The sequence below is a fragment of the Rattus rattus genome, chromosome 2 (assembly GCF_011064425.1).
Source record: "Rattus rattus isolate New Zealand chromosome 2, Rrattus_CSIRO_v1, whole genome shotgun sequence".
NCBI classification, from domain to species: domain Eukaryota; kingdom Metazoa; phylum Chordata; class Mammalia; order Rodentia; family Muridae; genus Rattus; species Rattus rattus.
Window position 1 is genome coordinate 224,916,433 of NC_046155.1, and position 18,449 is coordinate 224,934,881.

At 42.5% G+C, this 18,449-nt stretch overlaps 1 protein-coding gene across 1 annotated transcript in view; it reads left to right on the top strand.

Moving 5' to 3' along the window:
• Positions 1-13,285, top strand: part of Utrn (utrophin) — a 593,945-nt gene extending 580,660 nt beyond the window's left edge. The window contains 7 exon segments of the mRNA XM_032894978.1: positions 454-492; positions 696-761; positions 1,792-1,857; positions 8,050-8,208; positions 8,556-8,796; positions 11,516-11,624; positions 13,064-13,285. Of these exon segments, the coding sequence (XP_032750869.1) occupies positions 454-492; positions 696-761; positions 1,792-1,857; positions 8,050-8,208; positions 8,556-8,796; positions 11,516-11,624; positions 13,064-13,170 (787 nt within the window). The 3' untranslated portion in view covers positions 13,171-13,285.
• Positions 13,286-18,449: the final 5,164 nt, after the last annotated feature.

Sequence of the window (18,449 nt, forward strand, 5' to 3'; positions counted from 1 at the left end):
CAAGGCTTCTCTTTTCCAAGTATATCTGAAATTGAGAAATATGGTGTACACATAATTTCAACTTTTATATTTCTGAACAAAGAGCCAGAAATCCCTTTTTACTTCAATTCTGATGACAGTAGTCTAGTTATTAGGTAATAAAATCAGAAAGGTGAATAATTGTGTCTCCTTTGGAATATTCTGGAGCATTATCTTCCAACAGCCTCCAACATGGGGTGATCTTCGCACATTTGGCTGATCTTTTCAGTCTCACTCTTCTAAAATGTGATTACCTTCTTGACACGTGGATGCTGCAAGTGCTGGGAAAGTTGTTTTTGGTTTCCCTGGTGGTGATTATCAAGGTGGCCAAACGTGAGTGGAAGACGAATGAGAATCCACCTCCTTCTGCTTTTGTCTGAAATCCACTCTAAATGTTTGTTCTGTGACTTTTGTCTCCCTGTCCCCTCTCTGCAGTCCTATCACGCTCATCAGTATGTGGCCAGAGCACTATGAGTGAGTATTCACAGCCCCCGTGCACAGGAGGGGAGTTCTAATCAGGAGCATTAGCATGGGTCTAAACCATTACTTTTACATCCTGGGTGACAGCGCTGGTGGCTTGTTTGCATGGCAGATTCGTTACTTAACTAACTTTCTAACTGATAACATCTGTCAACCTTGAGAATAAAGCCCTTGCCTTTTAATTTCCCTCTTTACAGCCCCTCCCAGTCCCCTCAGCTGTTTCATGATGACACCCACTCAAGAATAGAGCAATACGCCACACGGTAAGAGACTGACAACCATCCCTCGCTCTGCTGCCCAGAGTGTGTCTGCCTCCGTCGTAGTTCAGTGCTGCTGACACACCTTGATGTGGGAGTGTGGGAGTACTTGTGGAAGTCATGGTTCTATTGCACATGGAACCTGGGCCTTTATCTTTTCATGATGTAATTTGTACTTTACCAAATACCTGCTGTGTAATCTGTGAAGAGCAGATTACAATAGGCTGCCATTCAGAGCTGCTGAGACATCACAAACACTGAGTAGTCGGGATGCAGATAATATAACCTAATTCCAATGAACAAAGTAGCATTCGGAACTACCCTTGGGGGAGCATGGACATATGAATTGCAATATGTAATTAAACATATGTAATGTTTGATTATTAGGGTTTGTTTTTAAATCCCTAAGTGGTGCAAAATATAGGTCTGGGTGCAAAACTTTCAGGAAAGTATTTAATATCAATCATTGGTTATCCTAGAAGCCAGCTGTATCCAAAGTTCCTAGTTTAAAAAGCATTTTTTAAAAATGGTCACCTTTGTGCTGAACTGAGACTAAGTCAGATTCTTGGAGCTGTTGGATAACATGCTGTGGAGGGATGTAGCATCTTTACTGAGCCACAGAAGGGAAAGGAATTGAGAGACTGGAGGTACTGAAGACCATCGTCTGATAACTCAGAACCCAATTGATCAGGAGTTGGTTCGCATTCTAGGTAAAGAGAATTCAGAGTGAGTCTTCAGATGTGAGAGGAGCATAATTAGATTTATGTGAAAAGTTACTCTGCTTTAGTGGAGACCAGCTAGAGGGCCTGGGAGCTCAATGAGAAGGCCTCAACACTGTGGTATACCTGCCCGAAGTGAGAGCCAATCAAATTTCAGCTCACCAGTACAGGTGGATTTAATTCCACCACTGTGTGAGATTTGGACCATTTTCTGTTTAGTCATAATTAATGTAGATTTAAAAACAAGTAAGGATGCTTCTGGATGACCGTTCCAGTCACGTCCATGTGATATCATCTCCCTGTTTTTGTACTTTCAGACTGGCCCAGATGGAAAGGACAAATGGATCTTTCCTAACTGACAGCAGCTCTACCACCGGAAGTGTGTAAGTGCATCGTGAACTGAGTCTGCCCAGGAGGCCAACTGAAAGGGTTTTGGTTGCAAAAGAGTATCTTGGTGACTAGGGCCAAAGAAGGCCACAAACACCACACCATGCAACAGACCTCAGGAGAAAGATTTATTGGGGAACTGAGGAAATGCAGAAGGCTGCCTCTGAGCAGTGATGGAAAAACAGAGAGGTGGACCAGGTCATGGTGGTGGGCTTTATAGGGGCTATTGAGCATGTACATGGGGAGAGTATGTGATGACTGGGCCATGGAAGGCAGGAAGGAACCTGGTTCGGGAATGTGGGAGGTCCTTGGTTGACTAACCCTACCTCCTTGTATTATGGTCTCAGGATTAATCTTCATGGATCATGGCTTCTGAGTTGTTATCCCAATCCAAATTGATGTATGCTGCCAAAGAGTATATGGATGTTTTAAGTTTTTAAGCCATGCTAGTGTAAATGAAACATGTTTATTTACTTGGTGAATCAACCCACCAGCTTTAGAATAATCAGATTGCTGCATAATAATATAATATTGACATGTATTTTTGTGGATGTATGTTTTAGGTTTGTATTTATGTGGGTTCATACACATGTATAAGTAGGTTCATATGTTTGCACTTGTATGTGGGAGGGGCAGGGATAAACAGATATCTTTATCAATTATTTTCCTATCTATCTATCTATCCATCCATCCACCCACCCACCCACCCATCCACACACCCATCCATCCATCCATCCATCCATCCATCCATCTATCTATCTATCTATCTATCTATCTATCTATCTGAGACAGAGTTTCTCAATGAAAATGTGTCTCATTTATTTGGCTAGCCAATAGGCTGTGGGGATCTGTCTCTCTCCATCACCCCCAGCCAACTTCCTCAACTACCATCAACCTTGGTGCCACAGTTGTGTGGTACCATGCCCTACTCATACATCAGAGCTGGAATCTGAACTCAGCTCCTCATGGTTCTGTGGCTAGTGTTTTACCAACTGAGCCATCTCTCCAGACCATAATATTGCTGGGTTGTTTTTTTTTTTTTGATAATTTTACAAATGCACATCTAGGATCAACACACTTTTGTAAACTCCCCTCTTCTCTGCTTACTACATGTTCTTTATAGTCTCTCCTTTTAGCAATGCCATCCACACGTGGTTGGACATATTCTTTCTGCCATTCACTGAAAAATAGCTCCCTTACAACTATTTTAGTTTATTAGGAAATAGGGAAAGCTTCACTGACTCATAATTTCATTTAAAAGTAGCTTCAAAGTGAGATATTTTATATCTGATTTCCTTATTTGTACACCTTAAGCTTGGCTGCAGAATGCTCTTGGCAAATGCTTTCTCTCTGGTGATACCTTTGTAATAGGTCTTTTTTCTTTGGGACTTGTTTTGACCTTGTTTTTTATGAGATGATGTGTAAAAAGACTTCTGTAGTTTCAAGTTGATATGACTTGTGGGCTCATTATAGTTTTAACAAGACAGGGAGTGCAGGAGAATCCGAGAAGCTCTAGAATATAGTGTGTACATGTTTTCACTAACAAAGACTGGAGAAAGCCAAGAAGAATACCTCAAGCCAGTGCTTCTCAACCTTCCTAATGCTGTGAGCCTTTAATACAGTTCCTCATATTGTGGTGACCCCCCCAACCCTAAAATTATTTTCATTGCTACTTCATAAATGTAATTTTACTACTGCTATGAATCCTAATCTACATATCTGATATGCAGGCCTTGTGAAAGAGTCACTGGACTCCCAAAGGGGTTGTGACCCTCAGGTTGATAATCACTGCTAAGAATGCTGATAAAGAATGTCTCCCTTACGTCTGTTTTATATTTCATTTGTCATTAAGTTTATAAGTGGAAGCTCTTGGGATCTTCTTTCTATTTTAAAGATCAAAATTTTGGCATCTTAGCCCTTAGCCATCAGAAGTCATGACTTAGGCATAATTATTCAGGTGTTATGAACCAGAAACCACTTCCAGCTCAAGATAATAAAGTATTTGCACTGATATTTCATGTGTTACCTAGCAGTTGGTGTTTCATATAAAGTAATTAATTATTTTAGATATCTTTTAAATCAGACTAGGAATCAAATGAACTGAAAAATAACAGTTGAGATAAAAAAATCTAACTTCTTTAACATATGTGTATTTTACTATGTGGACAGAGCATAGGCAAGGCTCAAATTCAATATGCATTGTCTTTTAATTTTCTCACTAATGCGTCAGAACAGAGACGTTATCCAGATGAATAGCAGCTCACCAGATTTAGCTCGCAGACAGCTGATGTGATTCACTCGACAGGGACTCACTTTATTCCTAGAGCACAGTGAAGTGGTGAGGCCACTTGTGAGAGGCAGTCCTTGCACTCAGGATGTTTGTAAGCCGTTTGGCAAAGCCCTATTCAAGTCTGTGTGTTCTCACATGCGTGTGCGCTGACAAGTAAATTAGGATCGTTTTTAGGAGGCAGTGCTCAGAACCCACCAAACAGGGTTTTACTCTGTGGCACACGCTGGCCTCGGATTTCCAATCTTCCAGCTCACCCTTGTTCTGGTGACAAGCATGGGCCACCACCTCCCTTTACCTCACTGTACTCTGGCTGCCCCTTGGATATGTTTAGATAGGGAGTGTGCCCTGTGTGACTTCTGTGCACTCTACTGAAGAGCGAGCTTGCAGCTGCCCAGCATGGAAGTCCTCCAACCAGAGCTAGGAAAAACCATTTACCAAAGGTGTTTGTTTTCTTTTGTTTTGGGTGTGTTTTTTGGTTTTGTTTGTTTGTTTGAGTTTTTTGCCTTCAGCAATAGTCAACATACCTGTAGTTGGAGGTGGCTTCGATATCTCAAACTGAATCATGGGAACAATTCCCTGTCCCCTCTCCAAGTACTCCCCTCCATGGACTTCCGTTGTTTATTGAGCCCTCGTGTATCATAGGCTCTGTGTGTGTGTGTGTGTGTGTGTGTGTGTGTGTGTGTGTGTGTGTGTGTAGATAGATAGATAGATAGATAGATAGACAGACAGACAGACAGACAGATGATAGACAGACAGCCTGGAGTATATACTACTTTCCCAGAATTGACCCCTACATAATCCAATCCCAAGCATCCCCTATTTTCTCTGAAAGCATGATTCCAGATGATCTGTTGGAGCATTACTTTTAAGGCTTCTGAATATCTTTGTAGGAAGAGTTAATCATGCACCTCTTAGGAAGGGGCAGGACTCAGGACAGGCCTAGAGACCCTTAGACAACAGTCCCTGAGGCCATTAATCAGGTCCTGACTTCATCTACTTCCTGCCTTTGGGTGACGCTGTTTTATGTGGATTGAAGTAGGGGCTTGGTCATGGTCTACTTCAAAACTCCCATTAGTAAATCTGAAACCTAGACTAGAGCATTGTTTTTAAAGTTCATCAAGTGATTCGCAGCTCTTTCATCATGTGACAGGTACTAAATTGTACTGTGGATAGTATTTACTATATGCATCGCATACAGTATAATTATATTCCATCTAATGATACCTCTTGATTCAGGCTACATTTACCAAAATACTTTCTATTTCAGCATGATGCACACTATTGATATTTAATAACCCTAATCTGGTACATGATGTATCATCTGCATAATGAGGGTGTTCTTGTTTTTTATTATACACAATTAGGCCCTAGGAATCTATTTTTGTGTTTAACCTTTAAGGCTAATAATCTATGAAAATATTTAAGGCCAAGATTTTATGCTACATATAAATTATTTCTATTCATATTTTTTACACAGATGACCTTAATTATCTTCCAGACACATAACAAACAAACCATATATATATATATATATATATATATATATATATATATATATATATATGACATCAGCAAGCACTCTGACCACCTGGGCCATCTTGCCAGCCCAACATTTTAAAACAAAAGCGTGGCTTATGTCATTATCCCCAGGCCCAAGTATCTACACAAACGTTCTTATGGAATAAAAGATCTGTGGTATCTCTCGGTAGCAGGGGCTCTAGTCCAAATTTGAGGCCATCTTAGCCATAAGATAATTCAGGCTACTTTTGGGGTACACGATTTCTTTTAATTATGAAGGTCCTTATTATTTATCATTTTTAGGTGTTGACTTGAGCTTTTTATGATTTTAGAGATACTATCCACAGGCATTATATAACTAATTGGATTTGCCTCTTATTTATGTCAATAACTGAATCTAGTTCTGTCCTGGTATGCGTCACTTTTGATCATTCTTTCTTTTGCCCCATGGACAAAAGTGGACAAAGTGCTTAGAATTAAGTGCTCTTCCTGCTCATGTGAATGACCGAGGTAGGACTCCACACATCGCCCCCTTGTCATTGAACATTGAGTATCTGGGACAGTAGAAGGCCAAATTTTCCTTCCTTTCCTCATTTTGCTTTGCTTTTTAGTGGATTGCTCGTGGTGTTTTATCCTTAAAATATAGTGCTTTAACTGATGTAACCCATTTCCCACTTTCTTGGATGTTCCTTCATTTAGTTGCTTGCTTAGGAGTGTTTCAGCATGAAGGATATATTTGCAGTATGCTCGCTGTGCTTTAATTTTGCAGTTGCTTTAGTACGTGTGTCCTACATCTTTACACCTTGTCCATCTGCTCTGTCCTAGCTGTGCCTTGGACTCACATCTTTTCTTACTGCCTTATTTTCCACATGATCTGGCAGTGGTACCTCCCGTCATCACCCGTGATGCACCACCGCTAACTCATGTCTCAGGGCACTCATCTCTGCTTCTGCCTCTTCAAATACTTCTGTCTAGGCTACTGATCATAAGCTTGTAGGGGTGTGTGTGTGTGTGTGTGTGTGTGTGTGTGTGTGTGTGTGCCTGAAATACACCTTTTCCATGAACACACTGAATTCAGGCCCCTGACTGTGAGAGCAAAAGTGTGATATGCCAAGGAAGGATTTTCTGTCACACACAAGAATCAGAATGCTTGCCCAGGATCCAGTACTACTCATCTGCACAAGAGCAAAGGGACTTCCGGGTCCAGGTGAAGCAATGAAGTTCCAGGACTGCCAGGTTCTCCTTGGCTGTTTTGGGACATGGTCCAGGCAACCACCCAAGAAGCTGAGAGAACCCTGCAGCTGCACAGCTTCTACTGAAGGCTCACACAGGGCAGCTTCGTTTTAACTTCTGGTGGGCACATCAGTTATGTCTTATTTTCACGATGCCTTATCCTTTATCTTCCCTGTTGGCGAAAACTATCCAATAAGACCATATGCTAGAGGGCTCTGAAATCTCCTGAGCCGGGAGATGTGACAGTCACACCTTCCTGAGGACATCTAATTAGATCTGCCTCACAAAGGAAGAACAAAGATTCCAGCCCAGCTGGAAAGCGTTTTCAAACCACAGACATACATGGCCTTGACCCTCTTCCCCCTTCTGCTGCTGCCAGTCATGCATCTGTACAACATCATTGGATGAAGAACTTCAATGAGTTAAATGTAGTTAATGATTAATGCAGGATATTGATCCTAAAAATTAGTTATGATGACACCAAGTAAAATAGCAATTGCTAATGTACAATGGTGTATATGCTGTTATTACATAAAAATATGTTGTAAATCCTTTGGGTTATCAAATGTAGGAAAATTGGTTAGAGTCAGATCAAAAGATAGGAAGATTCTTGGCTCCGTGATCTTTGAATCCACTGTTTTTGTAGTCAGTGGGTGATGTGTTTGCCTATATCATCTTTAACTTTTATATTAACTCCTTCTAGGCATATACACCCTTTTGACATTTGTAGCGTGTTGTTACCTACAAAGGTGTTAGACCACATTTCAAGCTATCCTGAGCCGTATGCGGTTTATGACCATAGGTTGGTTACACCCCGTTAAGCCTGATTTATAGCAACTTATTACCCTTATTTATAGACACGGACGTGGCTTATTTTGTTTTCTCTGTTGAGTGGAATGGCTCTCTGGGGATTGCGAGAATAACAGATTGCTACATGAAAGTTTTGAAACGTTGGGCTCATCCTTCGCAAGCCCTGTGGCATGAACTCTAGCATCCAGCTTGAGTATTCCAAAGACGGCTGTGGAAATACCCAGTTCCAAAGCATCCTGGTCCAACCACCAGTCCAGGCATCGCTGGTTTATTTCCTATATGCTCAGAGAGCTCACCATCCAGATGTGAGCTGTTGTCCACCTTCTTGCTTCCCCAGGGAGGACGAGCATGCCCTCATCCAGCAATACTGCCAGACGCTGGGAGGGGAATCTCCTGTGAGCCAGCCACAGAGTCCAGCTCAGATCCTGAAGTCTGTGGAGAAGGAAGAGCGTGGGGAACTGGAGCGGATCATTGCTGACTTGGAGGAAGAGCAAAGGTAAGCTTAGACCCAGGAGAAGAAAATGCACCACTCGCTCCCTCCCGTGAAGGCCAGCAGCAGCCTCTTCCTTCCCTCTTTTCAGAGCTGTTGTCTAAGACACCACAATGAGGTCAACGAATGGGAAGATACTGGAAGGAGGGGTGTGGTGGGGCCTCATGCGTCTGTGATCCCAGAAAACACTCTTGCTTGAAGCCCATTTCCTCCCTCCTATCTCTTCCTGACGATAAATGTTAAGGTGACACAAAGAGTATCACAGGCTAAATTTGGAGTTCCCAGGCAGTTTGGGAGAGAAGATAACACCAGATAGTAAATAATTCTGGTTGTTCTTGTATTTTCCGTATTAGAAATCTGCAGGTGGAGTATGAGCAGCTGAAGGAGCAGCACCTAAGAAGGGGTCTCCCCGTGGGCTCCCCTCCAGACACCATTGTATCCCCTCACCACACGTCCGAGGACTCGGAACTGATAGCGGAAGCTAAACTCCTTCGGCAGCACAAAGGGCGGCTGGAGGCGAGGATGCAGATTCTGGAAGATCACAATAAACAGCTGGAGTCTCAGCTGCATCGCCTCAGACAGCTCCTGGAGCAGGTAGGGCCGGGGAATCCTCGACATGACGCCCGCCTGCCCGCCCACCCATCTCGCAGAAGCCTGGGTGCGGCCTCGGTAGCTCTTAGGACATCCACTTCCGATTTGTTACTGCCCCAGAAACGGAATGGAATCTTCTCTGATACAAAAATGTCTGTTTTCCCACCCGACTGCAGACATTCTTTTGTACTAAAATCTCACCTTAGAATAGTTTGACTTTAAAAGAAAAAAATCCTGTGGTACACACGAGGCTGCCTTTCATAAGGAAAGATTCCTTGGAGATCAGGGACAGCAAGTGACCTACCGTCTTCAATCTAACACTTTCTTCCAGAGAAGTTGGACTGAGAAGGTACCTTGAAAATCACCGTCTGCAAAATCAAACAGAGGAACAGGTGGCTGTTAGTTTGCCTCTGTTATTTCCTTACACTGGGGGGGATGTTCTACAGCAGTGGCTGTCGAACTTTCTCGGTTTTCATCGGGAGGAAAACATGTTTCCAATGTATACAAAATAATTCGTGCCTTTAACAGAGGTAGCGTCTCTTACCCTCCCTTCCCTCTCTCCTTGCTTTCCTTTCTTAATATTGGGCAGAAGCTGGTACATTTCTGTTATGATTTAATACCTGCTAATAATTCACAGTTTGGATAAACCACCGTTCTTTGGTAGGGTGTGGCTTCTGCCTTTCTGCTTCTGGCAGTCCTGTGAGGGGAAGCAACACAGCCGAGAGGGGGCACCCTGCAGAGAGTTAATAGCTTGACTGACTTAGCTGGAGGAGGACAGTCAGTCCGAAAAGCTAACAAGGACACCCTTGCCGCAGACACATATAAGGTTGATTCCCCACAGATTTCCTGACTGGTACCAGTAGCCTATCACAGTTGCCTTTTTCTCCGGCCTGTGTGGTGTGGCATCCTGTGACATCCTAACAGAGATGCCCTTCTCCACAATTCGTATACTACATCAAAGAAAACCATTTCTCCAAGGATTTGCTTACGTTTGAGAAAGCTGTCTTGGCATAGTTGCCTCCAGGGTCTTTTTATCTTGTCAGGAATCTTGAGAGCATTATAATTTTTTGCATTACCAACATAGTGGGCAGTTGATCCCTCTCCGTCCTTTGGCCACTTGCTTTTCTCTCAGTCTGTCATCATCATAGCGTTTCTTTGACATAACTTTGTGAGTAGTTTACTTAAAAGCCTGAACAGTCTGTATCTGTACAAAATAATGGTTTCCTAAGTGAGTCAAGACTTGGCTTTCTGTTAAGACCTCAGACTGTTTGCTTGATCCTAACCTCAATGTCAACGTACATTGGTAGGGGACAGGGTGTTGTTTGTTAGACTGATTTGAAGTCCCCAAGTAGTACCTAAATAAAGGGTAAGTTTCCTTGTGTGATCTCTTAGAGCAGTGGTTCTAAACCCAAGGGTCACAACCTCTTTGGGGGCATCGAATGACTCTTGTGGGGGTTGAATATAAGATACCTGTGTATTGGACACTCATATTATGATTAATAATAGTAGCAAAATTACAGTTATGAAGTAGCAACGAAAATAGTTTTATGGTTGAGGTCACCACAACATGAGGAACTGTATTAAATGGTCCCAGCATTAGGAAGGTTGAGAAGCATTAACTGCACAATTTAGTGCCCACCTGGAACCATTGCAGAAGCTCTGTCTGAAGCCCCTGCTTACTGTACCTTGTGGATGCTCTTAGGAGGAAGGAGAAGGCTCTTAGAGCCATTCTACCTACTCTCCCCCCACCATCCTATTAGACCAAGAACCTAATGGCTCATATGCCTTCAGAATTACACAGTAATGATTTTGGAACTAGCTGAGAGCTAAGTGGCTCCGACTATCCCAGCCTCTGGAGCCTTATCTCCTCATAACGACTTAGCATACGTGCCAGAAGTAGATGGGAAATTTAACTCAATATAAACAGGGAAAACTATCAGACTTCAACTAATAGGGACTTAATGGAAAATCTACATCAAAAAGGGATTCCTATGTTCCCATACTACGGGTCCTACTTCCTATTTTGACCACGTACTTATCAGCACACCCATCGCCAGCACAAAGATACGCACGAGAACTGTCATAGAGGGTTTGCCCTGTGTCAGGCTGAACAAATGGCTTCGTAAGGATTCATTTATCACTCTCCTGACAAAATTCTGTGCCACAGCTATGGCCAGAAAAGCTATTTTAGTGTCGTTTCCTCCTGGTTCCACAGCCACACCGAGGCGTTCATACTAAAATAATTTATGCACACAGAACCTAACGCAGAAGGTTCTGTAGTTTGCCTAGGGCTACACTATTTCTGAGCAATCCAAGTTGGAATTTGAACTCAAGCCGCTGAGTCCAAAACCTACTGGGGTAAAGGCTCTCTCGACATCGCCTCTGAGGGGAGCGATTTTGAAAGTTAGTACATTCGCCATTTTCAAACCGCAATGGTGCTTTCCGAAAGATGAGCCCAAACTACTAAGTCTACTAGGTTGGTGTAAAAATAATGTAAAATTTGAGAGATGAAAGTGGCAGACATTAAAAAAAAAATCCTGTGGTATAACAGTAAGCTCTTCAAAGCACGGAGATGGAGAGAGCGTTTGCCTCTCAGGAGAAGCGTTCGGGCCTCAGCCTAGGCTGAACTTGCCCAAGGATTGTGGCAGGGGCTGAGGGGAGGAACAGTAAAATTTCCAGGTTACAGGAATCTCTCTTACTCTAACTTCGCATGTGATTTCAGCCTGACTCTGATTCCCGCATCAATGGCGTCTCCCCCTGGGCTTCCCCACAGCATCCTTCATTGAGCTACTCGCTTGACCCCGACCCAGGCCCACAGTTCCACCAGGCAGGTGGGTATCACCACACCCCAGTCAGCTTCGGACTCAGCTGAGGGGTTTTTTTGTTTGTTTGTTTGTTTTTCTGGTTGCTAGCATTCTTACGTCTGGGTGCTCTGGAGCATAAAACATTATTCTCTTTAGTCTGAAATGGCTGCAGATCCATTTTAATAATCACGAAAACACTTTAGTCATAATGTGCTTGTTTATAAAATGTGTAGGAGTGGATTCAATTTTGGCGAAAGATGAAAAATGCTCCTTTCCTTTGAAACAAGAAAGACGTTTTGTTTTTTGCTTTGAAGGTAACTATGTATGTGTGCACGTGTGTGCATGCATGTGTGTGCATGCATGCATGCGTGCGCACTTGTATGTATGTTCATGTATGTGTGAAGGTGCTCCCAGAAGGCAGAGGAGGACATCAGGTACCCAGCTTGCATTCTCCACTGTTTTGCTCTGAGGTAAATTCCCTCACTAACCCTGGAGTAGGATGAGCAGCAGACCTCAGTAATCCCTCTGCCTCAGCTCCTCACACCCCCTCATTTGTAAGAGCCAGAGGCACACATATCATCATGACCAGCTTTTTAGTGGACTCTGGAATCCAGACTCGGATCCTATACAAGCACAGGAGGCACTCTTAGCCCCTGAGCCATCTCCTCGGCCCCGAGAGTGATTGCTTATGATACAGGTTTCTCTACAGTGTTTACACTCACGCACATGCAGAGCCTAATGCTGAAGTCCTCCAACATCGTCTTCTCGCCTTCATCCTCCCGAGTCTCCCTGGATATCGCTCCACCTGCGGCAGAAGCGCCACCAACACCAGAAGCAACAGTGACACCTCTCACGGACAGTTACGCTGTGAAAAACACTATTGCGATTTCAGTCGTAGACTAAAATACGTATCAAAGTCATATAAAGCAAGACACAATAGACCGCGATCAAAACTCCAAAATAAAAAGTGAAAAAGAAAGAACTTGCTAGAATATTTTTATGTGCAAAATAATGGATAATAGTGCCATTGGCATCCAACCCACTGTTACTTATTTCTCAGTTTCATATCTCCTCTAAGTATATAAATTCATCCACACAAACATGTGAGACATTTTTAACTATGTAAAAGTCTACTGCTAGGGCTAACGATGTAGAGTATTCCCTAGGTTTTTACAAAGATCTCTGTACAGGCACTGTATGCTTCTTTATGTTTGTGTGTGTGTGCGTGTGTGTGCGTGTGTGTGCGTGTGTGTGTGTGTGTGTGTGTGTGTGCGCACGTACGTGCATTTGTGACATGTCACATTAATACAGACACTTCTATTTCCCTGAGAAATTGTTCTTTTCAATGACAATTCATATCCTGTACATATTTGGGGGCTTTTTTTTTTTTTTTTTTTTTGCCTGTTAAGTGTTCTTCGGTAGAAGGGTGGGCATTAATTCCCTGCTTCCTCTGTGTTTTGTTTCAGCATCTGAGGACCTGCTGGCCCCGCCTCATGACACCAGCACGGACCTCACAGATGTGATGGAGCAGATCAACAGCACGTTTCCCTCCTGCAGCTGTGAGTACCAATGACTTTTATGCCCCTGTGAGCTGCCTGTCTTGTGTCCTTCCTCCTTCTCCACTTGAAGCTCTCTGTCTTCTTTGGTATGACAACAAAAGCCAGTGTTACAAAAAAGATTGCAGACTGTTTTGAAGTAAGACAGACACATGTGTTGACAAAGAAAATGGAGCCCCGTGCAGATGCCGAGGTCCACTGATGGAATCCCACCCTTGGAGATTTTCCCACCTGCCTCATAAGCGACTAAATAAAGTCCACAGAACAATGTCTGCTTTTAGGATGTAACTTTGGTTAAGTGCAAGCTTTAACAAACTTGTGTCACTTCCAAGAAGAGCCTTGAGCAGCATGGCAAACTAGGATGAACATAGCCTTTCTAAGGCAACTTTCTACCTTCCTTGAGACATATTGCCGGACGTCTTCTTGGTAAGGCTCAGAAAGCAATTATTTCTGGCCTCCCCTCCCCTTCTAAAGGGTTCTCTTTTTTTTTTCCCCCTTCAGGGAATAAAATAATCATTGTGCGAAAGCCAGATGATTCACAGGGTCACAAATTATGTCTGAATTCTCCATATGAACAGCCAAGAGCCAAGAAAATCACCCAATGAGAACAGTCCAGATCCCAGGGGAAATTACATAATGATTTGAATCGATTGGATTTTTTAAGTGGTTTCTCTCCTGGCATCTTGCCACCCTTCAGACTCTGTTCCACTCTCACCTCAGAGACCTCTGTGGTCTCTCAGCTCAGCAGCAGTCTACTTGAGTCCATAGACACAGACAGGTCACTGTGCTGTGACAGTTCCAGATACTTTTAAGGAACATGGGAGCGTCACTTATAATTTGGGATCGGATCCTCTCAAACGGATGTTAAAACCAGCCAGTCAGTAAACTAGGATTGTGAAGAAGTCTCAGTTTTTATTGCACTGTATTCTGTTAGCTCCCTACACCAATGTATCATCCTAAGTGAGGAGAAAAAATGTATCAATTGTTGGCATAACTGATACACATGTTAAATCTGCTGCTTTAATTGTAGTTCAATGTTGAGCTTCATCTGGGAAGGTTTTGTTCTGACTTACACGTAGCACCCAATGGCTAGAGAAACTACCATTATTTTATGAATTAGAGTTTCAGAATTAAATTTTCTAAAAGCTGTTGCTATTTAGTCCAGCCACCACCTAAATGCATTCATCATTAAAGAACAAGTTCTGTAAACTGAATTCTGTTGAGAAATGTTTATTTTTATTCGATTTAAAAGTCTGTGTTGGCCGTGAAGTCAGAAGGTGAGACATGCTTAAATCTATGCTTTGTCGTAAATACAAAAATATAAAATGCATAATTTCTATAGTGAAAATGTCCTCAAGCTCAGGACTTTTTTTTTTCTAAGTTTTTTTTTCTCAAACACTTCTAAATCTTTCCTAAGGCAGATTCTGATATGTATATTTGATTTTTTTTAAATGTTCATCTATGCCTTGCTTAAAACAGAATATAAATGAAAAAAATTATAACTGTACAACACCACCTAGTCTTCAAAGGTAAATGTTGCTGTCTCTTGCCCTGACTGCTGCTGCGAGTATAAAATTCCCATTGGTTGGGAACAAGATGAACTGCTCGGGGCGATTGGTTCCCGAGTAGAGGCTTAGTCTCTATGGAGACCACACTGCAATGGCTAAACTGTTCCATTGCATTACTGGGACCTCTTTCCCTGGGATATCATCCTTGGTGCTCACAGGGTTATTTAAAGAGGCTGTTGGTATGTTCTCCCTAAGTGCATACATCTACCAATGTTTATACTGTTGAGGTTTTCTATACATGAGCACTCCTGGTCATGTGTTATGATGAAAAATCCAGGCACCTCTTAAGAAATAAATAGTACATAGTACATTATGGAGTCCTGCGGGATTTACAGGTTATGTGGTTTTACCTCTGAAAATGACATTGTTTGTTCTTTTTCATTATTTATACTCATTATATTTCTTTGGCTAACATAAAAATCTGCAAGATGGGAAAGGCTTTCCAATTAAAAAAAAAAGAACTTCATTGTCTTGTATGCAAAATTGATGATTACCTCAGAATTTTACCTAAGATTACTAAGTCATTTCAAATTGCACAGAATCAGTTCGTGCATGGTACAGACCTGGTACCTCATACGTACTTCCAGATTGATGCAGTCAGTGCTTCACAGGGATGGTCATGTTTCTAGCTGGAGAAAGGTAGTGGCTGAAAATTTCCCAGATAGCATTTAGAAAGGCTTTTTGCAGGATTCATTAGCTTTAATGTTCCATTTAAATTGCTCAGTTGGCAAATATTTTATTAAGAGCCTGCAATTCCCAAGCATACTGACCACCTTTGGAAGTTTATCTAAATAGATAGGATTGGCGTGCTCTCAATGCCAAAACAATCTCTTGAGTTTCTATAGCTAAGGAGAACTTTCAAATTGCTTGTAGCCGGCGTGTGATGGATGGGTTGAGCTGCATGTTAATCTTGACTTTTGATCCTTTGTGGATTAAAAAAATTGCATGGCTACAAATGAATTTTCACTCGTGGCAATTTTAGAATTAAAATGAGAGTCTGTGTTCATAAATCCTAATTGCACAAATAGCTTCTGTTAGCTTATTATGTTTTTTTTTTAAACTGTGCCTGCCTGGTGTTGTAAGACTTTAAGATTCTTGCATTTTGAATCAATATCGCATTTGGCCATGGTGGCGTCGTTGAATCATGACCTTTTAAAAATGACAATTGAATCTCGAAGAGAAGACGCAGCCATCACCATCTAATCCTAAGAGTTAAAGAATTGAATCTGATGTGTGTTAACAATCATCCGATCGTGTAGTAGAAGATTCTACTAATGACTATAACTATTTCCTTTTTAACACAATATCATTTGCTTATGTTGTTCAAATATGTGGAATATTTATAGTAAGTTAAGTCTGTCTGTCTTTCTTCCTTCCTCTCTCTCTATCTCTCCCTTCCTTCCTTCCTTCCTCCCTCCCTCCCTCCTTCCCTCCCTCCCTCCCTCTCTTCCTTCCTTCCTTCCTTCCTTCCTTCCCTGCTAGAAGTAATGCTTTTAGAATTATTGCTAACTTACCTGGGTGTTTCCGCTGTGAGCAGCCTGCATTTGTCAGGCTTGAATGCTATCCATCAAAAACTCAAGACTTAACAAAAGCACAATGATTACCTAATTTTCTTTTAAAATACACAGTCTGTTCCAGGGACTGCCTATGATGTTTTATTTGATTAATAGAGATAGGAAGGCAAAATAGATTAGACTTCTGTCCAGGGTTTGACCATTATATATCCATTATTTAAGAGAGAAGCCTAACTGTCTTTCGGATGGAGCATGCATTTGTAACACGTCCTTACTAAGAATCCAACTCGCCTGCCCTGGGGGCATAGCTCACTTGCACGCATGGGTTCACTCTCTTTTTCTCTGAAGGGACACACCTTGTAGGACTAGGCTTGTGTTACCCTTCTCCCAAACACCAGGGCTCACATTCTTCCAGGCCATCACAAAGAGGATACCCTTCTAGCCTCCCCCACCTCTCTCTATCTCTCTGTCTCTCTCTCTCCTCACAAAGACACACTGTGGGTCACAGATGTCTTTTCTTCCTCCTCCTCACAGGAAAATGAGGGATTGGAAGCATGCAACACACACACACTAGGTTATTAGAGACACCCCCTCTTCGGCCAAGGATAAATATTGTCATCATCAGAAAGCAAGTCTTCTCCTCCCTTCCCCTACATTGAGTATGAATCTGCAGTGAAAGTATCAAATATTAGCAGGCTTAGAGGACACAGCCAACGGCCTATAAGGCAAAACGGTGAAGCAGGAAGGCTTCAATTATTGTTCACAACGATAGCAACAACAAAAATGGGTCCGAAATCATGTTTCTGGCATTAGAAGAAGGTAGACATCCTGCCTGGAAGGCTATAAGAATCCCAAACTTTCTGGGCATTGAGGACAAAGGCATATCCCTTCTCTCTCCTGTGGGGGACAATCAATTGCACAGGCCAGATTTCCTCAGGAAAAGCCACTTGTTCAGCAATGGTTTTAAAGGAATTAGTTACTCTTTATTTTATGTTTATGAACGTTTTGCTTATATCCGTGTCTGTGTACCATGTGCGTATAGTGCCAATAGAGGCTAGAAGAAGGAGTCACATCCTTTGGAACTGGAGGCACAGACCGTTGTGGGTTATAATATGGGTGCCATCAGCCAGTGCTCTTAACTGCTGAGCTGAGTGTCTCCAGCCCTGGGATTTTTTTTTTTTTTCTAGAAAGCAACAATTCTCAACCTGCGCGTCACTCCGCCCTTGGGAGTTGAATGACTCTTTCACATGGTCTTCATATCAGTCCTGTGTACCAGATATTTATACTTCAGATCACAACAGTAGCGAAATTACAAAATTATGAAGCATCAATGAAAATAATTTTATGGTTGGGGTCGCCACAGCATGAGGAACTGTATTAAAGGGTCACAGCATTAGGAAGGTTGAGAACCAGTGGAAGCCCGCGTAAAATGTCGGTGTGGACAGTGGTCTCTTGGACCACTGCTGTTCCTCAGAGGGGCTCCACCCTGCGCTGTCGTCGGCTTTGTCTTCTAGACTACACTCACTATATTCTCTGGATTTTTTGTAATGGAGATAACAGCAACAAGGGACATGAGCCTGGCAAGGCAGAGATCTAGGAAACGCATGGTAGTGCCAGTTCTCAGTAAGCCCGCGACATCGGCTTCTGTCAAGGGCTCCGTGACAAGGAAGACATGGAAGGATTAGTAGGCACCCTGAGCTGCTGTCGCTGCTCTTACCTGAACCCGTGTAAGGCATTGCTGTTGGTCCCAGTCCAGAAGACTGCTGAAGAGTAGACTAGCCTTTTCACTGACGCATCATCTTTCCACAGCTTCCAGCAGGAGTGTGCCATGGTGCGCAGAAAATACTAATTCCCTCTGACGTCCTTTTGCTCAAAATTGAAGCATATATTCAGCACACTACATAGGATCCCCTCTGTACTTATTACACATAAGCCAAAAGATATATGACATAGTTATAAAATGAAGTTTTAAGATTTTTTTCTCTTTTACAAAACTAAGAATGTTTTAGGTAATATGTTCTCAAAGAGCTAGCATACGTTTTGTGTGGGGTTTTTGTTTTTTCCTATTTTTCCTTTTAGAATGTTTGTCTTTCAAATCACATGGAATATGAGACACTTACTGGGGAGACTGGCCTTGGTTAGAGCATTTCGCCAGAGGGCCAGGGTGGCTGCCCCTACTTGCTGCTAGCATCCCTGTGAGGGTAGAGCTCTCTC